General features: G+C 49.6%; 1 protein-coding gene across 4 annotated transcripts in view; it reads right to left on the reverse strand.

Annotated features, from left to right (window-relative positions):
* Positions 1-2,662: 2,662 nt before the first annotated feature.
* FHL2 (four and a half LIM domains 2) overlaps positions 2,663-23,248 on the reverse strand; it is a 36,838-nt gene continuing 16,252 nt past the window's right edge. For 3 of the 4 annotated variants that reach the window (XM_008051250.1, XM_021709208.1, XM_021709209.1), the window contains 4 exons: positions 19,015-19,189; positions 12,169-12,338; positions 8,293-8,479; positions 2,663-3,275 (listed from right to left, as the gene is read on the reverse strand). In XM_008051250.1, coding sequence (XP_008049441.1) covers positions 3,124-3,275; positions 8,293-8,479; positions 12,169-12,338; positions 19,015-19,189 — 684 coding nt within the window. In that variant the 3' untranslated portion in view covers positions 2,663-3,123. The remainder of the gene's footprint in view (positions 3,276-8,292; positions 8,480-12,168; positions 12,339-19,014; positions 19,190-23,248) is intronic. The other variant, XM_021709210.1, reaches the window with a different exon arrangement.

Here is a 23,248-nt window from a genome sequence, read left to right on the forward strand (position 1 = left end):
ATCCATGCACAGTCTTCTGGACCCTTCAGGGATAAATGAGATTCCGGCTGGTCTACCATTTTGCTTTTAGCTAATCACTGAGCTATCAGCCCCTCTTAATTATTCACAACCATGATTTCTGTTGTTTTTAACAATCCGCTTAGGCACAGATTTCTCCATCCTGCGTACCAAGTATCAGCCCCCCCAGGCAGAGCTGCCTCTCCTGCTGGGGGCTAGACGGTAGCCTGCTTCTCCTGGAGTGACACCCCTAATCTGTGAATGGGTCGGTGGCCCCTGGTATTCCTGGGTTGCCCCTCCCAATATGAAACCGTCACACTATGAGCAGGCTGAGGGAGGGGGAATTGAAGCCCCAGGACTCTCTGCCTGTCACACCTGGGGTGGACCCCTAAACTGGGCGGGGGTGGGGGCGAGGGATCCCTTACTTTTCTGACTGCACCTGCCCAGAAGGGCTTATCAGCTTATCACAGGAAGCTGGGGAGTGATAGAGGCTCAGATGCTACAGACTCACTGTTCTTGCTGAGAGGTAGTAGAGGTCCCTGTTTATTTGTTGAACGCCTTTTGGAAAGTTTTCAGAGGCTCTGATTTCGGTTTATGTGTACGTTATTTTCTTCAGTAGGAAGAGGGTCATCTGAGCTCTGTATACCGCCATTCCTAGTCTCGTCAGTCAGTGCTTTTAGCCTTGGCTGAGCTAGCTTTGGAGTTTGGCCTAAGTATATTCAATTTGTCAGCCAGAAATGTGTAGCGACTTCATATAAAGACCTTGGGGCTCTCCTTTCCAGATCTTTCTCCTTCACTTTCCAGAGACTGTTCATCCCAGACTCTAGCCTTTTGTTATTCAAGCCCAAAAGACTGCAGGTTTCCTAACATTTTTTAGTTGTCCTGCTGAGGCTGCCCTTGGATAAAAGGCCAAAACAGGAAAATCCCTCAGTGCCATTTTCATCTTCTAAGCGTCCACCCCCCTCCAGTGTCTGCCTACGTCAAATCATGCTCCATTATTCTCGATTTTTTTTTTGAAGTTGGAGTCTCATTCTGTCACCCAGGTTGGAGTGCAGTGGCACACTCACAGCCACCATTGCCTCAACCTGCTGGGCTCAGGCGATCCTTCTGCCTCCGCCTTCCAAGTAGCTGGAACTACAGGCACGCATTACCATGCCCAGCTTGTTTTTTTGATTTATTGTAGAGACGAGGTCTCACCAAGTTGTCCAGGCTGGTCTCGAACCCGTGCTCTCAGGCAATACTCTCACCTCAGCCTCCCAAAGTGCTGGGATTACAGTCTTGAGCCGCCGCACCCAGCCTTATTTTCAAATTTCTAAACAAGTATTTTGTCCAGAACGATTGTCATTTGAGGGCAGATTAGTCCCATAGGAGATACTTAATTGGAAGCAGAACTCTTATTAACTTTATGTTGGGTAATTTAAGATTGAGAAAGTCTGCTGTATCTGTGGTTTTAATGAGGAACAGGTAAGATGTTTTAAAATCAAATCTGCTTTGGGAGGCCGAGGTGAGGGAATTGCTTGAGCCCACAGGTTCGAGAACAGCCTGGACAACTTGCCAAGACCTCATCTCTATAACAAACCAAAAAAGGTAGCCCATGCCTGCAGCTCCAGCTACTTGGAAGGCTGAGGTGGAAGGATCACCAGAGCCCAGCAGGTCGACGCTGGGGTGGCCATGAGCATGCTGCTGTACTCCAGCCTGGGTAACAGAGTGAGATGCCAACTCAAAAAAAATAAAATCTGGAGTGTTTTTACCTTTATAATATGACACAGAAAATGGCAAAACGAGTAACAAGAATGAAATTATTCTTTTTAAGCAAACCCTGGAGTCAACTATAAACCCAGACCATCTCAGACATTATCAAACCTTCTAACAGTTACTTTCACCCAGACTTGATGCTCACTGAATTACTCTGTTGCACAGCATGTCGTTTTATCATATTGTATTGTCTTCAAAAACAAAGGACCAAAGGTCACTAAGGCGCCCATTTGGAAGAGACCTGTGCAGTGCTCTTTCCCTTAATGGGCCCAGTGCTTCCCAACTGCTCACCATGCTATTCAAGATTGTCTGTTTTGCAGACCAACTAGGAGCTCAGGGTATTAGTTTTACAGCAGTGACCCTCTCTCTCTTTCTCTCTCGTCTTATCTTTTCAGAAACACTGAAGGCTCCCGTGTGCCCTCAGTTGTCAGAGTGTTGAGAACAGAGATGGGCACGATGCCCGTGGCATCACACTGCTCGTGTCCTCGTGCAGTCCCCCGCTGTGTGGAAGAGCAGGCGGGTCATGTAATATGTGGATCCACGGCACTGGGACGGAGCGGAGACGCTCTGCCATGGAAAGGGACCCAGATGTTGCGAACATGGCTTCGCTGTCGTCAGCCTCACGTCCTGTGGTGCATATTCTGGAGCAGGTGTTACGGCCTCCGATGCAGCCCATTCCAAGGGAGAGGGAGTGGGGGCAAGGGGGAAAGAAAAGGCAGCAATGCAGAGGTGCCCGGGGCTCACCGAGGGGCCCTTGAAGTCCATGGTGTGTTGCCGTTTCTGTCAGCGCTGCCCGACTGCCAGAACCTTCCCTTCATACGGTGATCACTGGATCACGCCACAGAGTGCTGCTTGAACTCAGAACTGCAATGTCTGATCATTATTTCACACACGGTGCCTGCTGGCGAAAGACTGTGTTGTGAATAACTTTATTGTGAGCCACATACTTCTGCTTTAGGCTTGACATGACAAAGTTACAGCTGTAAATACCAACTCTTCATTAGCATATATAGTTTGGAAAACTCTCAAGTTCGTGACAGTGTTAATTGCACTTAAACATTAAATATGCAGTGAGAGAAAGATACATTGATAAAGAATATCATTCAAAAGGATTTGACACTTGGACGCGCCTTACTTGGTGACAGAAATTCCAGACCATCTTTCCGCCAGGGTTTACACAGGGTTTTCTCCTTCCCTGGGACTGACTAGTACACAGGATGAAAGAGCTTAAGCAAACGTGAGTATCACTGAGAGGTACCAGAGGACAGTCCCGACGTGGCTGGTGGAAACCAGAACACAGTACTGCCCGGCTGAGAAAGAAAACACCTACATCTGCGCGTGAGACGCAAGCCGAGCTTCTGTGTGCGGACTTCAGATGTCCTTCCCACAGTCGGGGCACAGGATGTCGTCCCTCTCCGTGAGGAAGCCTCGCCCCACCAGCGACAGCGAGCACTTCTTACAGTTGAAGCAGTTGTTGTGCCACTGCCGCTCCTCAAAGGAGATGTACTTTGTGCCACCAAGTCCTGTCAGCAAAGAGAAAACAATCCCAGATGAAGAGCGAGTTAGAATCGGGCATCTGGCACCCAGAGTTCCGGTTAGACCCACTTCCAAATTTCAACTGTATAACCTGGGTAGGGTGGGTTTCTTGCCACCTGGCGCTGGGAATCCATCTGTGAATCAGATACTGAGCTCGCAAATAGCAGAAGAGGCACATCAACTGGTTCCAAAACAGTGAGACTCGTGCTATAAAAGGTGCCAGTTCTGTTGTATGTGTGTGTGTTCCCACAAAAAAACTGCAGAACAGGGCTGATGCCCTCACTGGGTGCCTCAACGTGTTGCTTGATGCTTGGATGTTTTGTGATTTTAGTGAATGAAGCGCAGAATGGGTGTAGAAGAGGAAAAGGTGAACTCTTTCTGAGATGGCCAGGAAAGGCCTTGCAAAGACGTGACTGGTACGTGGTGGGCAAGGAGGGCAGAGAACATTCTCGCAGAGGGAAAAACCTGAGACACATGTCAGACGTGTGAACTTAGCTAGCAGGGTCAGATGAGTCAGGGTTTAGTGAGGCAGGAACACAGTGAAGAAGGTGGAGCTGTGAACACGAGGGGAGCAGATGGTGGAAAGCTACAGGCCGTGGACAAAGCCATTTGATATTTTAAACAAAAGGAGTAACTCATTTCACTGTGGCTGCTGGGCCTGTGTTTGATGGCTAATTCCCATCAAATGTTCGAAGTCCACTGGTCACTGATATAACAGAGTTGGTTTGTACTGCTCCTGCCCACCTAAAATAAGACAAAGTCACATACACGGGCTTATCTCAGAGTTGGAATTGATTCTAGTGAAATCTGGATCACGAATTCCAATACAGAGAGTTCTTTCAAGAAATAATGGTTTTATCAACCATATTACAAAGTAATCACCCTGGCTACTCAGCCTTATGTGAGGAGTCTGTAATTCACAAGTTAGATCCTATTATAACTTAATCTTCTCGGCTGTGTCATCCTTGCACATGGGAGAGACCTTAGAACTAATCCTCCTCAGCAAATTAGTGACAGGGCTGGGACTCGAACCCAGCAAGTTCCTGTGTCCTTTCCAGTACCACACTGCCTCTGCTACTGGAGTGTATACTGGCCAAACGTCTCAAGTCTCTTTTCACAAACATCTTATAGGTTTAAGAAGAGTTGCACCAAATTACCAGTGTTCCCGGGCTATTAATCACCTTCACCAATTCTAGACTCCTACAAGCTATGAAAGACCTAGCGCTCAGTGCGCTATCCTATAGAACCCCATCGGTGGTGGAGACAGGTGGTCCTAACCTCTCTGCATACCTGGATTGCCTGGAAACTCTTAAAAATTTCAACAACAGCCAGGCTCAGTGGCTCAGCCTGTAATCCCAGCATTTTGGGAAACCGAGGACAGTGGATTGCCTGAGCCCATGGGTTCGAGACCAGCCCGGGCAACTTGGCAAGACCTCAATAAAAAAAAATTAGCCAGGAGCAGTAGCACACACCTGTAGTTCTGGCTACTTGGAAGGCTGAGGAGGAGGGACCACTGGAGCTGAGGAGGAGGGACCGCTGGAGCCCAGCGGGGTGGCTGTGAGAGTGCCACCGCACACCAGCCTGGGCGACAGAATGAGACTCCAACTCAAAAAAAAAAAAAAATTCCAATGACTAATTCACAGCTCATATCAATTAAATCATGACCCCGCCCCCAGTCATTTCTAAACCTCCCCAGATGTTTCCAGTGCACAGCCAAGTATGAAAGCCAGTAGTTGAGGTGACACTTTCACTTGATTTAGGGGCTGAGGCCAGAGGGTTGGAAGGCGGTAGCTTTTCTTCTTGGCATTATTGATCACTCTGAGTTAGCTGCAGAGCCAGGAAGGCGTTTCAAGGGTGCCCTGGCATTCCTACCATTCCATGTTTCTCCTTCCTTTCACCCTTGGTGGGACTGCTACAGGGTGGAGCTGGGCCAGGAGGAACACGGGCAGGGGAGGAAGAGGGTGGGTTATAACAGGAGCTATGTGGGCACTGTCCCAGGTTGAAAGTCTTTCAGAAGCCCCAGTATCTTCCCTGAAATGCCAGCGAGATAGATAAGCCCAAAGGGGACGAATTATTCTTAAGGGAAGATGTATGCACAGTCTGTTCTGGTTATTCTGGCAGTTACGTTCCATAGTGTTCCCATGAACCTTGAATTAACAAATGCTTAATTACTGCTCCTAAGAGCAAAACAGGGTTAGGTTCCTGCAAGCCTCTGGTCACAACATTCCCATCAGCTCATCAATATAAAACAACTGCTTCAGGCGTGTTTCCATTTAAAGACACCTTATTCAGTATATATTGATTCGGTAACATCAAACAGCAGCTCTCGAGTTCATGCTTAAATGCAGCATATCCAACATGTATTTTCTCTGTAGGCACTCCACAGCTTCCTCGTGCTTAGGGACACCAGACAGACCTCTGCCTGGGGGCCATTTGGAGCAGCAGACTTGCCAACGGAAATCACAAAAATGTGGAAAATGTGTCCCTAAGTAGACTATGAAAAGGACCCTTATGTACAGTATGACAAAGGAAACATGAAGGCAGTGTCACCTTGTCCTGCCTCAGCTGGGAATGTGTGCATCGGATGGCACAGGTCTGTCACTGCTCTGTGCATGTACGCAGATGACCCTGAAAGTGCCGTTGAGTATTGATTTGTGACTGCAAATCAGTTTTAGTGAGTGCATGAATTCTGGAAAGTCAGACTTTGTGAATAATGAGGACCACCTATATTCATGTGTGAATTAAGCATCGCCACACGTAAAAAGCTGGCGATGCTTAATTTCCAACTTCCAATTTACAAAAATAATTTAGATTTTGTTAAAGAGAGAAAATAATAAGTAAGGATCTGTTAGAAACTTAAACTCTCAGTCTTGCACAGTTGTTTAGAAATCTGACTACAAGTACATTTTAGCTACAATTTCTAAGTTCCTCAGTATGTCCCTGAACATTAGTCCCTGCTTTTCAGAGAATTAACTCTCCTGTTTTAGAGAAAAGGTTTTTAATTAGTTTTCCTATTTTTTCAATTCCGCAATAATTACAGTTAACATCCTAACACTTTACATTTAAAGTTGCTTTTATGTAGATTATAAAATTAAACTCTATAATGTGATGTAAACACCTACCCCAATAGAAGTTACTGTGCCAACAGTATTAAAAGTGAATATGTTATGGCAAAGACCGCATTTATCCCCCTAAACGATTCCAAGAGAAATCTGGTAGATATACATAACCAGAAATAGATTATTTTAACACAGAAAATTTTATTTTGAGTTAGAGTCTCACTCTGTCACCCAGGTTTGAATGCAGAGGCACACTCACAGCCACCGCAGCCTTCACCTGCTGGGCTCAGGTGACCCTTCCACCTCAGCCTTCCAAGTAGCTGGGACCACAGGCACACAACACCACGCCCAACTAATTTTTTGATTTATTTTAAAGATGAGTCTCACCAAGTTCGCCAAGTTGGTCTCAAACCCCTCGGCTCAGGCAGTCCTCTCGCCTCCGGCCTCCCAAAGTGCTGGGATTACAGGCATGAGGCACTGTGCCTGGCTGGAAATTTTAAATGCTGTGATTTTTCCTTTATAGTTTAGTTTCACATGGGATGTAATGAACTCTGGATTATACATGAGAGGACTGTTGTAGTGACCTGGGAAGGTGAGTTAGCTGAGTTAGGTGAACTTGGTTTCAGGGCCGAGGAAAAAGAAAGTCAAGAACAAGCATACGGGTGTGTAAATGTGACTATATAATCATTGCAAAGCCACACGGGAAGGCCATTTGGCCAGGTCACTCTGTATTCCATATATCTGTCACCTTCCTTTGATAGGAACGAACCTGTCACCTTGATGTGACAGGGTTTGAAATCCACATGAGAGAACATGTCTTGTGCTGTTACATAATACACATTTCTTGCTCCCTACCCAGTCACTGATCTGTGTAGCAGTAGGAAGGACTTCAGTCTGAAGGACTTCAATCTGAAGCCATCTGTCCTCCACAATGAATTTCTTTGGCCTGTTTACATTTAATCTAATGCCTGGTCTGCAGGCCAGCCATTGTGTTTGATGATTAATTCCCATCAAATGTTCGAGGTCCACTGGTCACTGATATAACAGAGTTGGTTTGTACTGCTCCTGCCCACCTAAAATAAGACAAAGTCACATACACAGGCTTATCTCAGAGTTGGAATTGATTCTGGTGAAATCTGGATCATGAATTCCACTACAGAGAGTTCTTTCCAGAAATAATGGTTTTATCAACCATATTACAAAGTAATCACCCTGGCTACTCAGCCTTATGTGAGGAGTCTAATTCACAAGTTAGATCCTATTATAACTTAATCATCTCGGCTGTGTCATCCTTGCACATGGGAGAGACCTTAGAACTAATCCTCCTCGGCAAATTAGTGAGAGGGCTGGGACTCGAACCCAGCAAGTTCCTGTGTCCTTCCAGCACCACACTGCCTCTGCTGCTGGAGTGTATACTGGCCAAATGTCTCAACTCTCTTTTCGCAAATATCTTACAGCTTTAAGAAGAGTCACACCAAATTACCTGGGCTCTCACCTGGCCAAATTTTGGAGGGGGATACAGTATGAAAAAACAGCACATGCCCCCCACCCTCACACAGCTATGGCCTTGTGGTGGAAGTGTCCCTCCAAGGTGCCATGAAGCACTTCTAAGGATAGGAGTCCAGCCACGAAGCCCGGAAATGCCAAGCGCTCTTGTGCCCATGTGGTTCACAGACTTCCAGCCTGCAGATCTGGGGAAATCCTACCCAAAGCAGACGATGGCCCATCTGATAGCCCTGAGACGGGCCGATGACTCCAGGTGAGCTGGAGAGGAAGTCGTCGGTGGCCTACTTTCAAGGGCACCCAGGGGAGGAAAGCATCAGGCAGAAAAGGGCTGTGCTCAGAGCCCTGGGGCGCCAAGGGGTACAGATCTAGCCACAGTCTCAAAGGCTAGGCCCTGTCTAGCTCCCCAGCACGCCTCACAGGGGCACCCCAGGACGCTTACCGCTGATGGGGTGGGTGCAGCCAGCACACTTCTTGGCATACAGGTCGCAGAAGCAGTCCAGGCAGTAGGCAAAGTCGTCGCGGGCCGTGAAGCGCTGCCCGGACAGCTGCTTCCTGCAGGCGGTGCACACGAAGCACTCCTTGTGCCAGGGCTGCTCCCGGTACGTGACGCCTCCCGTGGTGATGGGCTGCAGGTGGCGAGAGGGAGAGTGAACGTGGGCTGTGCTGGGCAGACGCCCCAGTCCCAGTGACCGCCAGCAGGCGACGCAAGATCCTCGGCCAGAGAATGTCCAGCTTGCTCAAGTCCCTAAGAAACGGCTTTACTCATTTCAGAGTCGCCCATTACACCCCTCCACCCATCTCCACTCCAGTGTCACAGCCCCCACTTTCCCGTTAGTGAAACTGGTCCTTGGAGGATGCCCTCGGCCCTTCCCAGGGATGCTGGGGACCCAAGGGGTAGGTGTCGAGGGGACAGCCCCCATCCCTGAGCTGGGAGGCAGCACAGCAGAGGGGCTGCCGTCAGAGACCACATCAAGGAACGGTCTGAATTCTAACCCTGCGCCTGGGCGTGGAGGGGGTTCATCTCTTCCACTCGCGGTGGAAGAAGGATGAGGCGTGAAAGACACCCAGGACTGGTACTCGCCAACGCTGTAGGAACGGACGGGTGTCTTGGAAGCTTTGGGGAAAATCTCATTCTTAGAACTCTTGTGAAAAGCTGCAAAGCCCCAGGTGGTGAAACTGGCCACCAGCACCTCAGTCTTAGCTAGTTTTTTGCTGCTGCTGTTTTTTGAGTCGGAGTCTCACTCCATCGCCCAGGCTGAAGCACGGTGGCACACTCATGGCCACCCCAGCATTGACCTGCTGGGCTCCGGCAATCCTTTCACCTCAGCCTTCCGCGGAGCCGAAATTACCGGCACGTGCTACCACGCCTGGCTGATTTTTGATTTATTGTAGAGACGAGGTCTCGCCAAGTTGCCCGGGTTGGTCTCGAACCTGTGGGCTCAGACAGTCCACTCGCCTCGGCCTCCCCAAGTGCTGGGATGACAGGCTGAGCCACCAAGCCTGGCCTGGTTTTTTCCCAAATGTTGCTTCTGATAGTCACGTAAAAAGTAGACAACTGCTGGAGCTGAGGAAGCTACCAGAGGAAGGCTGGTGGGCCTCGGCCTACAAACGGCAGCCACGGAAGACAGAGGGGAAGTGGGCCACAGCCACTTTGCTCTGCTTTTTATTTTCTGAACGCTGCGATACCATCCGGTCACTTCCTCGGTCCTTGCATAAAGCTTGTGAAGTCAGCAAGCTGTTACTTCCATTTTATGGATGAGTCAACTGGGGCCAGAGAAACGGACTGACCCCCTTCTATATTCTTTTCATTAAACCATAATCATCTTCCTATAAATCTCCCCCCAACAGAACTTATGCGAAACACATCGGGTTGTGACATGTCCATGCAGACCCAGGAGCCTGTCGGGGGGAGGGGTCTCCTCTGCCTGGAATGCTCTGTCCTCCCTGAGCCTGGAATGCTCGGCCCATCCCCCCCGGCTTCCCACCCTGCATCACCTAGCCAGGGTTTGTCTCCACATACGTGTGATTTTCTCGGGGGAATCCTTTCCTCAACCACACCCTGGTCCCAACTCCTCAGGCTGGGCGGGTCCTCCCGTTCCACACTCTGCCGACACTCTGTTCTCCTCTGTGGCACCCAACGTGCACTGGACTGTTCTGACCCTGGGGTGTGTTTTCGCCGAGACCACGGCCAAGTGTGTGTGTCCGCGTCTTAGGGCCCAGGGCATGCTGTGAGGAATAGGTGTTTCTGGCGTCGATGTAATGACCAGGCACACACGGGCGGGCAACCGCAGGGAACACACAGGCAGGAAAGACGAGGGGGAAGAAAGGCAGTGCACACGGACTTCTTGATGAGAAAAGCAAAGCAGCCCAAATTTTACCTGCGCAACGTCCATTTGTAAACCTAATTCCTGAGTTGTATCTACATCTTTAAAATAAAAATATTTTAGCTGGGCTTGGTGGCTCAGTCTGTAATCCCAGCGCTTTGGGAGGCCGAGGTGAGTGGACTGCCTGAGCCCATGGGTTGGAGACCCACCCAGGCAACTTGCTGAGACCTCAGCTCTACAATAAATCAAAAATCAGCTGGGCATGGTAGCATGCACCTGTCGTGCCAACTACTCGGAAGGCTGAGGTGGAAGGATCGCCAGAGCCCAGCAGGTCGAGGCTGCGGTGGCTGGGAGAGGCCACTGCACTCCAGTCTGGGCGACAGAGTGAGACGTCAACTCAAAAAAAAAAAATTTTTTTTAAAGAAAAGGAGGGGAACCGAGAAGAGGCTTCTTAATGTAAAGACAGGAGATGCCGGGCTCGGTGGCTCAGCCTGTAATCCCGCGCCTTGGGAGGCTGAGGTGAGTGGACTGTCTGAACCCGCGGGTTCAAGACCCGTCTGGGCAATTTGGCGAGACCTCATCTCTACAATAAATCGAAAAACCAGCCGGGCATGGTGGCGCGTGCCTGTAATTCCAGCTACTTGGAAGGCTGAGGCGGAAGGATCGCCGGAGCCCAGCAGGCAGAGGCTGTGGTGGCCAGGAGCGGCCACTGCACTCCAGTCTGGGTGACAGAGTGACTCCAACTCAAAAAAAAAAAAAAAAAAAAAGACAGGAGAGAGGGCTCACTCTAAGGATGACGAAAAACAAGAGAGAAAACAGAAGCAGAATAAAATAACAGCAAGGAAAAACGGAAACAAAACAGAAACAAGGCAGAAAGGCCAAATGCCAATGAACTTCCGGTCTGGCACTCTGCAAGGTGTGGAGAGAAAGGGGGGAGGCTGGGTGCTGAGGTCTAACCCAGATTCCAGGCACAGCGGCAGCATCAGGGAGGCTCGGCCCAGCACCCCAGGTGAGGGCGGGGCCTTCAGGGAGAAAAGAGGAAGCCAGGGAGCAGAGTCAGCAGAAGGGTGGGAGCCACAGAGTCGGCCTGTGTCCCCCCGTGTCCCACACCGGGTGCTGCCAGGGCCCAGGGAACAGGGGGGTCAACTCCGCAGGTGAGATCGTCCTAATGGTGTGGGGACGATGGGAACTTCACCCCCAACAGGATTTCGTGTGCAAGAGAGGGCACAGCAGGAACCTCAGCCATGCTCCCAAGGGCACAGATCTCAAGGGACAGAGTCGATAGGACAGAAATGGCTTCCCACAGCGATGCGGGTCCTTTTCTTGACCCCAACGGAGCCATGGCAGATGCAGCACATAATAAAGTAGGTGAGTTTAATAAATAAAATCAGCCGGGTATGGTAGCGCGTGCCTGTAGCTCCGGCTACTCGGAAGGCTGAGCGGAAGGATCGCCGGAGCCCAGCGGGTCGAGGCTGCAGTGGCCGGGAGCGGCCGCTGCACTCCAGTCTGGGCGACAGAGTGAGACTCCGACTCAGAAAAAATAAAAATAAAAATAAAAATAAATAAATGATCTGCCCCAATGGGGGGGGGCAACACTTTTCTCCTCGCCTCTCTCACACCCCCGCTTTCCTCTTCTTCCTCCCCTTTTCTCTCTCCCTCAAGCTCAGCAGTTGGTTTCTTGTTGGTTCACACAGAGAGCAGCTTAAAAAGACAGCTCTGGGACAGTGAGTTCCTCCTTAGCTCTAACAGCAAATCATCAGCATGAGAAAAGACGCAGCAGTGGAATTTGGATCCCAGAGCAAAACCGGGCTCATGTCTTCGAGAAAGGACCAGATCCTAGACCCCATGGACCCGTGCCCGGAACGTACAGGCACAGCTCTCCTGCCAGCCAAGTGCCACCGGTGTCCTCCTGCCTCCTAGAAAGGGAGAACCCACCGCCGGGGGCCAGGGAGGCAAACCCTGGGGAAGGGCTGAGGGAAAATCCCAGATACCTTCTTGCACTGCACACACTGGAGGGCGTGCTGCTTCTCGTAGCAGGGCACACAGAAATTCTGGCTGTCTTTCGGGATGAAGCTCTTGGTGCCGATGGGCTGCTGGCAGCGGTGGCAGATGAAGCAGGTCTCGTGCCAGCTGCTGCCCTTGTACTCCATCTTGCGAGTGCCTGTCGTGGGGTCAGGAAGAGAATAGTGGCGTGACGTCAGCCTGGCCTGAGTCTCATAGGTCACTCGGGTCAGGAAGGCTCACCTCTAAAGGGGGGACAGGTTCCTGTTTTGCGGAGGGCAGGGACTTTGAATTTTGGTTCACTGCCGTACACCCAACTCCTAGCGAGATACGTGTACACGGTAGGTACTGAATATTTGTTAAATGAAAAAAAAGTCAAATCTCTCTCCATACTGCAAAACAGAGAAAGAAATCTGGCCTCGATCAGATCCTCAAGGAGAATTCTGGAATATAGGGGTTACATCCTTCTGCTGCACACCTGCCAGTGAACACCCCCACTGGCTTAGTGTCGGACGTGGCTGGGGTGTGACTGAGCCTGGGGCCTTGAGCCTGACACAGAGAGTAGCCTGGACCAAACTCACTCCACGCGGCTGCTGTGTGACGCCAGCTGCGACGTGTCCCCGTGGCAGTATGCACCGTGCTGGGTGCGGCAATCCAAGTCCGTGTGTATTACTTGTGCATTCCGTTTAGTAGTTCTCTCACCTTGTGCCATTCCATTTTCTTTCGAATAACTATTATCGTTTGACATGTTGCTATCATTTCTCCAAGAAAATCAAGGTCCTGGAGAACTGACAGGCTTGACTCACCCCTGCCACCACCAAGCTCGACTCACAGCAAAGGCTCTGCTGACTTTTCCATACTTTACAAAGCAAAGTGTACTTATAGAAAGAGGTGATTCAGGCCAGGCTCGGTGGCTCAGCCTGTGATCCCGCGCTTTGGGAGGCCGAGGTGAGTGGATTGCCTGAGCCCGCAGGTTCGAGACCCGCCTGGGCAACTTGGTGAGATCCCCACCTCTACATAAATCAAAAAATTAGCCAGGTGTGGTAGCGCCCGCCTGTATTTCCAGCGACTCGGAAGGCTGAGGCAGAAGGATCGCCGGAGCCCAGCAGGTCGTTGGCTGCAGTGGCCAGAAGCAGCCACTGCACTCCAGTCTGGGCGACAGAGTGAGACTCCATCTCAAAAAAAAAAAAAACCCAAAGTGGAGATGTTTGCAGACATCCTTTGTGTAAAGCAGAAGTGAAGGAAGATTTGGGAGAAACGGGCATAATGGAAGAAGAAAACGGAAAAGTGTTCCCAATGCAGGGGCCAGCCTGGGGGTCAAATGGCTCCGTTTTTTTCAATGAAGTTTTAGTGGACTTCATTCGTGCCCACTTACTAACTTCTAGTGTCTGTGGCTGCTTTCAAGTTCCCACAACAGAGTAGCTTTAGAGTGGTAGGAATTGAGGAGTTGTGACAGAGACTATAGGACTCACAAAGCCCAAAAAATTTATCTGGTTCTGGATGGAAAATTTTGCCAACTCCTGGGGCACATACATCCAACTTCAACTTGGAGTCAGGGAATGAGGGGGAATCAGGCTGAAGCTGCCCAGGCCCGGTGGCAGCTGTTGAGACAACACAGATGTGTACTGGAGTCTATAAACTAGGCCTCGGCTCCAAGTCCCAAAACAATATGGTCTGAAGAACACAGTTAGCTTTATAGCTTCGCTGGCTGGAAGGCTGCTCAGGCAATGTCTGTGTCTTGAGTAATTAGGAATGTGCTGGGAATCATCACATGATTATTTTACTAGATGTCGCTTTTGGGGGCCGGCTCTCAGCTTCCTGTAATTCTAAGACCTGACTTTTGAGCCCCACCTTCCACAGATTATATTCTTACTTTATGGTTTTTTGTTTGTTTTTTGAGTCAGGGTCTCACTCTGTTGTCCAGCCTGAGTGCAGGGGCATGATCATGGTTCATTGCAGCCTCAACCTCCTGGGCTCAGGCGATCCTTCAGCCTCAGCCTTTCAAGTAGCATGGGCACACCACACTCGGCTAATTCATTCATTCATTCATTCATTCTGGTTTTGGGGGGGTGGTTTTGGTAGAGATGAGGTCTTACTATGTTGCCTAGGCTGGTCTCAAACTCTCCTGGGCTCAAGTGGAATCCTCTCGCCTTGGCCTCCCAAAGTGCTGAGATTACAGGCATGAGCCACTATGCCCAGCCTTCCACAGATTACAAATATGCAGGATGGCCGGGCTCAGTGGCTCAGCCTGTAATCCGAGCACTTTGGGAGGCCAAGGGCGAGTGGATTGCCTGAGCCCACGGATTCGAGACCAGCCTGGGCACCTTGGTGAGACTGAGTCTCTACAATAAAAAAAAAAAAATTGCCAGGCGTGGTAGTGCATGCCTGTAGTTCCGGCTACTCAGAAGGCTGAGGTGGAAGGATTGCTGGAGCTCAGCAGGTCGACACTGGAGTGGCCATGAGTATGCCTCGACACTCCATCCTGGGCAACAGAGTGAGACTCCAAAAAAAAAAAAAAAAATGCAGGATGTAGGGGAGAGTCCGTGAGAGAGAATGTGGGGTGGTGACACATAGTGTCCTTCCAATCTAAAGTATACTCTTTATGAAATTCAATTATGGAGGGATGAATCCTAAAACAATTACATTAAGCAGTTGACATTGAGGAAAAATGGTGGAAGAACTCTGATGTGCACTTTAGAATGATCTTCTGAGCTTCCAGGGATTTCTTTCCCTTGTATTCCTTTGTCACTTGTTCTTTGAATCCCTGATCTAATTTACCCCAATTTAGCAGGCCAAAAGCCAAAGGATTTTGCCATGAACATGGAGCAACCATGACTCTCGCTGAAGACCGACCCCAAGAAACACTAGGCAGGGCCCTGAACAAGTCTTACAGCAACCCCAGTGGTCGGGAAACTGCACGTGCAGGGAATGCACGGGGCACTCACGGAGGGCACATGCACATCTGGGGCAGGAGACATCGCCAGCAGATGGCAGGAGAGTTCCTTCTAATTGAATCTGCTCTCCAGTCTTCAGCAGACGGAGGGGCACCGCTTCAGGAGGGACTAGGTTAGTGACAGTCCCGTGAGGCTGCTCAGAGGGGGTGGTGCACCTGCGAGCTACCTGGCCACACCTCTGCACAACGAGAACTGGTGACCCCTGCCCGAGGGCTCCTGATGGCATCCCAGATTTCCGACCCTCATCAGAAAATTGACTTGGGTGGGGTAAGGAGCTGGCGGATGGGATTTGCCCTTGAGAACTGCCTCTTGGCTTATAAAATAAATTCACATCAAAAGCTACACTGATGCTGTCTGTCACTGCTATTCTTCTTGAAGTGGTTGTTGCACTTTAAAGACAATCAAACCCAAGCAAGGAGGCAAGTGCTTTGATCTAGTGATTTTTTTTTTTTTTTGCACGCGCCACGATTTTTCTAGACACTCTGCGTGTGGTGCCCAGTCCATTCCTTCTGGCAGAAGCCTCTATAAAATGAGAATAAAGCCATTCATCCAACTCAAGTGACCCTGTGAAGATTAAACTGGACTCTGTAAAGCAGCAGGTGCCCTGCACGCAATATCCACTTCGTGGCAGTAACTCTGGCTCTGTTATTACTACATAGCATTTTCTACCCCAGAGTCTGAAATCAAGAATTTTGCACCCCAGCTTCCATTCTTTCTTTCTTTCCTTTTTTTTTTAGTTGGAGTGTCACTCTTGTCGCCCAGGCTGAAGTGCAGTGGTACGCTCTCGGCCACCGCACCCCGGCCTGCTGGGTTTAGGTGATCCTTCTGCCTCAGTCTTCCAAGTAGCTAGAACTACAGACACACACAACCACGCCTAGCTAGTTTTTTTGTGTGATTTGTTGTAGAGACGAGGTCTCACCAAGTTGCCCAGGCTGGTCTCAAACCCCCAGGCTCAGGGGATACACTAGCCTCAGCCTCCCAAAGTGCTGGGATTACAGGCTAAGCCACGGAGCCCGGCCTGTCTTTTTTTATTTTTTATTTTTTGAGTCGGAGTCTCACTCTGTCACCCTGGCTGTAGTGCAGCAGTATGGTCACAACCACCGCACCTCGACCTGCTGGGTTTAGGTGATCCTTCTACCTCAGCCTTCCAAGTAGCTGGAACTACAGGTGCACACCACCACACCCATCTAGTTGTTGTGATTTATTGTAGATACGAGGTCTCACCAAGTTGCCCAGGCTGGTCTCAAACCTCCCAATCCTCTCATCTTGGCCTCCCAAAGTGCTGGGATGACAGGCAGTGCCACTGCACCTGGCCCCCTTATTTCTTAATAGAAGAGCACGCAGGTGGGTTAATTCTCAAACATTCAGCAGTTTACCTCCGCAAAGCTGAAGTTTTGGGTTTTTACTTATTTGATCATTTGTTTCCCCTCTTTCAGATAAACACCACAAGAAATGGAAGGTGCGATGGTTAATTTTGTGTGTCAAGTTGGCTAGGCTAACACTATGGGATCCAGGTGCTTGGACAAAAACCAGTCTAGATGTTGCTGTGAAGATGCCTTCTAGATGTGATTGGCATCTGCAATCAGTAGACTCTGAGTGAAGCAGACACCCACCACTACCGGGTGGGCCTCGTCTAAGCAGTCGAAGACAAAGATTCCCACAAGGGGAAGGGATGTGTCTCAAGAGGACAGCAACAGAGAGCCTGTAGCCTGCTGCTCTGTGAATTCAGGCACCACAACTTGGAGGCACAGCATCAATTCCGACCTGAGCTTCCAGCCCGCTGGTCTGTCCTGAAGATTCCAGACTCACAGTCACATAAGCCAGTCCCTTAAAATAAATAAATCTCCATACACTCACACACATGAACGCCACACCCACCCTATCTGTGCGTGTATGTATCTCCTGTTGCTTCAGTTTCTCCGGAGAACCTGCCTGACACAGGTCAAGACAGGTGGAAAACTCAACGATCCGTGGAAATACGTGTATTTTATTTAGCATGATTGGTGCTAAGGGTTAGTTTTGAACAGCTCCTGGAGTCCCCAGTGGAAGCTTCCTTGGGCTCTTGTCCAGAAAAACCATTTCATTTGTTTTTCAAGTAATGTCGTGGTTCCTTTTGTTGTGGGACTGTTATACCTGCTCACGACTCTCTGTGGGGAGGACTACAGGCCACCCTGGCCCAATGCAGCTGCAGTTTCCCTTCCCACTGTCACATGGCCCTGGGGTCGAGGCTCCACCATCCGTGGCACCCACACGACCTTGCGAGAGGCCTAGGCCTGGAGCCTGGACTTCAGAAGGGCCCCTCTGAAGTCACCACGTAGCCCTTCCTCTGATTCTTTTCCCTCCCAGCTGCCTTCCTGTCCAGCAGCCCAGAAGGCTGTGGCTGTTTCAGCCCGGGCACTTCTGTTCCTTGACATAGTAAGTTGTGGTTGTTTTTAAGTTGTATGAACCAGAGAAACGTAGTAGCGATAAGAAGCCACCTTATGGAAGGCCAAATTATCCCCTTGCCTTTTAAAAACTTGTCACTGCTTATCCTACATGAAATCTTTCTAAAGTATTACCCATATGTCAGTCTCTCGCTCAAAACTCTTCACTGGCAAAAACAAAGCAAACCAAATATAAAATCAGAAACTGGAGCTCAGCAGGGCTTTCCACTAAGGAGTTCATATGACACTGATTCTTGAGCCTTCATTCCCTCACAGGTCAATGCGATTCCAGCTGCCGTATGACATGGGATTCTTCCGAAGACGAACTTGGTTTTAAAATACCAACATGGCCGGGCTTGGTGGCTCAGCCTGTAATCCCGCGCCTTTGGGAGGCTGAGGTGAGTGGATTGCCTGAGCCCGCGGGTTCGAGACCCGCCTGGGTAGGCGAGACCTCATCTCTACAATAAATCAAAAAAAAATTAGCTGAGCGTGGTAGCACATGCCTGTAGTTCCAACTACTTGGAAGGCTGAGGTAGAAGGATTGCCGGAGCCCAGCAGGCGGTGAGTGTGCCACTGCTTTCCAGTCTGAGCGACAGAGTGAGACTCCAACTCAAAAAAATAAAAACAAAAACTCCTGAAATTCAGATTTACCTGAGTACTCTGGGTTTCCAGTTGCTAAATGTGGCAGGCAGCTCTACCCTCCAGCCACCCTTCTGATGGCCCTGCAAGGACATTGCTGGTCTTACACACCCTCTGCTCTGCCTTTTCTCTGCTGCTGGGTCAAAGTCTTAGGCTCTTCTCTGAGGCACTCTTCCTCATCCTCATGTCTAGATGAGTCTAACAAGATTTGCTTTTTAAATCGTGTTTAAAAATTCCATGTCTTTTTGTTCACTGTTTCTGCAAAGTAAACAATTCTTCTCTCCTACATAAAAGCAAAACAAACAAGCCTCCCCCCCCCAAAAAAAAAAACCCCACAAGGGACACAGTCCGATCCTCTCATCATCAACAAGCAAGTCACTTATTCCTATCCTTAGTATTTGACCCAGCTGCCATTGGACCCTTTTCTTGTGTCTGTCTAGAACTTCAAGTCTACAAGGGCAGAGGACCAGGCGCACAAGGGCACCACGCACACTCGCCGAAATAACCACACGAATCCAGATTCAGCAGCTGGAAGAGACGAGAAGGCATCTATCGGGGAACAGTGGGGCTGAAGAGGGGACGTGTGTTCAGAGGGGACAACCCCCAATCACTATGACGATTCGGCTGCAGAACCCTGCCTCAGCCCCACAGACAAAGAGTCCCCTCCTCCCAGGGATAGAACCCATCACACCCCTGCTTCGTGAGGGCCCTAAAAATGGGGGAGTCCACACGAGGAGCTGTCACTGCGGACAATGGGCCCAAGAAAAATCTCACCCCAGGGCCAAGGCTAAACGGGCATGAGAAGGGGGCACGTCCTGACCTGGCATGATGGTCTTCTTACATTCCTGGCACTTGGACGAATACTCGTTGGAATAGCAGTCTGTGCACAGCAGCTGTTCCTCCTTGGCAGCGAAAGGCTTGTCCACCAGCGAGCTCCTGCACTGCGAGCAGTGGAAACAGGCCTCGTGCCAGTGCCGGTCCTTGTAGGACAAATCCTGCGGGGCCAGAGCACACGAGACAGTCAGAGGTAGGACAGGAGGGCGCAGACCCACAGGGCAGGGGCCTGGTGGCTGCAAATTCAGAAGGCAAATGGGGAGGAAAAGGGGACAGAAGCCTGAGGACATTCAGGTACTAGGACCACAATGGCCAAAGTCAGCGGGCTGGGCTGCTTTTCTCTTGCTGGGTTTTAGAACAAAGGTTAGATGTGCATGTGTGGGGGTGTGTGTGTACGAGAGAGAGAGATCTGAAGAACAAACGGATTTCCCTTAGGTATTGCCTGTGGGAAAGAGAAACAAAAAAACGTTTAAACTTAGTGATGCAGGGCTGAGTGCGGTGGCTCATGCCTATAATCCCAGCACTTTGGGAGGCCCATGTGAGAGGACTGCCTGAGCCCATGGGTTCAAGAATAGCTTGGGCAACTTGGTGAGATCTCATCTCTACAATAAGTCAAAAAATGAGCAAAAAAAACCAGCTGGGTGTGGTGGCGCATGCCTGTAGTTCTAGTTATTCGGAAGGCTGAGGTAGAAGGATCACCTGAACCCAGCAGGTCAAGGCTGCAGTGGCTGTGACCTTGCCATTGCATTCCTGCCCAGACAACAGAGAGAGACCCCAACTTGGAAAAAAAGACAGCCAAAACTGGAAGAAACAGTTCTCTTGCGGAAATATTGTGTGTGTGTTTTCCCTTAAACCAAACTAAAGTTATTTGATTTGGTAATCTCTTTGCACATTCTGTTTCAGCTCAAAGATATTGTTTTGTTTTTGGAGTCGAGGTCTCACTCTATTGTCCAGGCTGGAGTGCAGTGCCACAATCACAGCTCACCACAGCCTTCACATCCTAGACTCAGAATCCTCCTGCCTCAGCCTCCCAAGCAGCTGGGACTACAGGCATGTGCCACGACACCCGGCTAAATGTTTGATGTTTTTGGTAGAGAAAAGGTCTTGCTATGTTGCCCAGGCTGGTAAAGGACTTTTGAAAAATGTGACGGTTGCGGCACTCCGAAGACAGGCACACCATCCGTGACGTCACCAGGACGTGGAGACTCTCTGCTGGTCCCTCTCGGGCCATCACTGTGGAAAGTCTGCTTCCTGAGCCACCTGGGAGTAGGAGTATTGCTGATGCAAGAGACAGGGAATGCAGGTAAGAAGTACACAGGGTGTTGTTCTCACGCAGGACTGAGGGCCCAGCTTCCGTGAGGCTGGTCTGAGCCCAGCACCCCCAGGCATCAGTGGGTGCTCTGAGGTAGACACTGCTTCTCGGGAGGCCAGGTGACTGCCTGCCGAAATGCCTAGGCCCTCCCCACCCCTGTGAACCCAAACTGGAAGGGTATGCACTGAGGAGACATGGGGGCCAGAGGGCTAACCTGTCTTTTGCATTTTTAGCTTCAAGTATTTTCAGAAATGTGGGGGGAAAGCACCTGTGCTATAGTGGTTATTTTGACACACGAAACAGAGTACAAACTGCTTTGGGTTCATGTCTATATACACGAACTTCTTATCAGCCACAAAGCCCACAGTCTGCACATGCATGCTATTATCACTCAGAATTAGGCATGGTCTCCATTCTCTCCATCACGCCTCCAATCTTCCAGAAACCTGGAATGCCAGTGAAAATTATTACCATGTTTGTGAGTTCCAACCATGGTGCAGCCCTGCAAGCTCAAAGAAATTCAGTAACCTGCCCACAGTCCCTTAGCTGTCCCATGGTCCAGCCAGGCTTTAAGCTCAAGTCCTTCTGTTGTAAAAGTTATTTCCATTGGGCCCTACCAGGTGAAATCCTGGTCGGGTCTGTGTTGCAATTTGCTTTAAACAAGGTAGCCTTAGCCGGGCTCAGTGGCTCAGCCTATAATCCTGCGCCTTGGGAGGCTGAGGTGCGTGGATTGCCTGAGCCTGTGGGTTCGAGACCCGCTTGGGCAACTTGGTGAGACCTCATCTCTACAATAAATAAAAAAAATTAGCCGGGTGTGGTAGCGCGCGCCTGAGTTCCAGCTACTTGGAAAGCTGAGCCGGAAGGATCACCAGAGCACAGCAGGGTGAGGCTGCGGTGGCTGGGAGCGGCCATCGCCCTCCAGTCTGGGCGACAGTGAGACTCCAACTCAAAAAACAACAACAACAAAAAAAAAACAAAAAAAAACCAAGGTAGTCTTGAGATCCATTGGCATTTCCAAAGTGCCAAACCAAAATTAAAACATCAACCTGTGTCTACCCAGCTTTACCTTGGAAAGGCTATTTTTCTACAGCTGTGTTTCTTTGTATTCCTAGCTCTGACTCAAAACCGTCATCCACTTGTTAATGAGGCAGAATTGTGTGCATCCACTGAAAAAATCCAGAAACAACCCAAGTCTCACAACTTTCAATAATGTATTTTGTACCCAAATGAATACAACTCGGCATTGTCTTTGTTTAGACTTTAAATAAAGGAATTTGGAAGAACTATTAAAGCCCTAGCCATCCAGAACAGTAATCTGCCTAATTTAAGAAGAGCTGGAGTTTTAAATCATGCTATCATTGTATATAATGCTGACTGTGGAATAACTGCATTAAAAATGAATTTTGTAGCCGGGCTCGGTGGCTCACCTGTAATCCCGCGCCTTTGGGAGGCTGAGGTGAGTGGATTGCCTGAGCCCACGGGTTCGAGACCCACCTGGGCAACTTGGTGAGACCTCATCTCTACAATAAATCAAAAAAACTAGCCGGGCGTGGCAGCACGCACCTGTAGTTCCAGCTACTTGAAAGGCTGGGGCAGAAGGATCGCCGGAGCCCAGCAGGTCAAGGCTGCGGTGGCCGGGAGCGGCCACTGCACTCCAGTCTGAGCGATGGAGTGAGACTTAACTAAAAAAAAAATAAAAAATGAATTTTGTATGGGAAACATTAAGTGCAAAATATTAGACATAGAATTACCATATAATGTAGCAGTTCTACTTTTGGGTATATAAATAGTGGAATAAAAAATCAAAACCCGACTGGGAGTGGTGGCTCAGCCTGTAATCCCATTACTTTGGGAGGTCGAGGTGAGAGGATTGCCTGAGCCCAAGGGTTCAAGACCAGCCTGGGCTGCTTGGCGAGACTTCCTCTCTACAATAAATCAAAAAATTAGCCAGGGTGTGGTGGCACGCACCCTGTAGTTCCAACTACTTGGAAGGCTGAGGTGGAAGGATTGCCTGAACCCAGCAAGTCGAGGCTACAGTGGCTGTGAGTGTGCCACCGCACTCCAGCCTGAGCGACAGAGGGAGACTCTGACTCAAAAAAAAAAAAAGTCATTTTCAGATCACTGCTAATAATGAAAGCAGCTGCTTCTAAGCGTCTATGTGCTGACACTCCATTTCCTTATGAAGACGGTAACATCGGTTCAAATTTCTGCCACCTTAAAGCTCCATGCTGAGAACTACCACCACTTTTGCTTCCTGCGTTTCTTTTTCTTAATTCTTCATACCTATTTTGAGCCATAGAATCACTCTATGAAAGGTTTTATTCCTGTCTTGTTGATGAGCAAATTTAACATAACCATGCCCAAAGCTATGTTTTCTCCAACATTCCCTGCGCTCACACCTTCAATGATCCAAAGAACCAGACCGTGTTTTCTATCTGGCACACAGGCCCCTTTGCAAGCCCGACCTTCTGCTCCGGTCCCCTTTCCATGCCCGCACCTACACTGTCCCTTGCCCTGGAATGCTCTTTCCCGCCTTTCCAACAGGAAAATCCTCTCACTGGAAGGCACAGCTCAATCTCACCTGCCCCGCGATGCTGGCTAAGAGGAAAGTCAAGCCATCCCAAGAATGGCCAGCGTCGTATATCACTTCCAAAGACCTCTTTGGAAGCCCGTTATCCCGTGATGCCATCGGGCTTCTCCGTAATGAATTTTCTCTTGTGGACTGGCAGTGCATGTTCTCCTTGGAAGCCTGAGTTAAGTTAATAAATCCACGCTTCTGCCATCATTCAGGCTTGCTTATTTATGAAAGTCCACAGTGAGCAGAAAGTGAGCACAGACGCTATGGTAAGACCAAGGCAACTCAACGCTGCCAGCTTGGATTCTTTTTTAAGAGCTTTTGGCCAACATG

Source organism: Carlito syrichta, unplaced genomic scaffold (assembly GCF_000164805.1).
Source record: "Carlito syrichta isolate Samal-C Ts95f unplaced genomic scaffold, Tarsius_syrichta-2.0.1 Scaffold169207, whole genome shotgun sequence".
Taxonomy (NCBI): domain Eukaryota; kingdom Metazoa; phylum Chordata; class Mammalia; order Primates; family Tarsiidae; genus Carlito; species Carlito syrichta.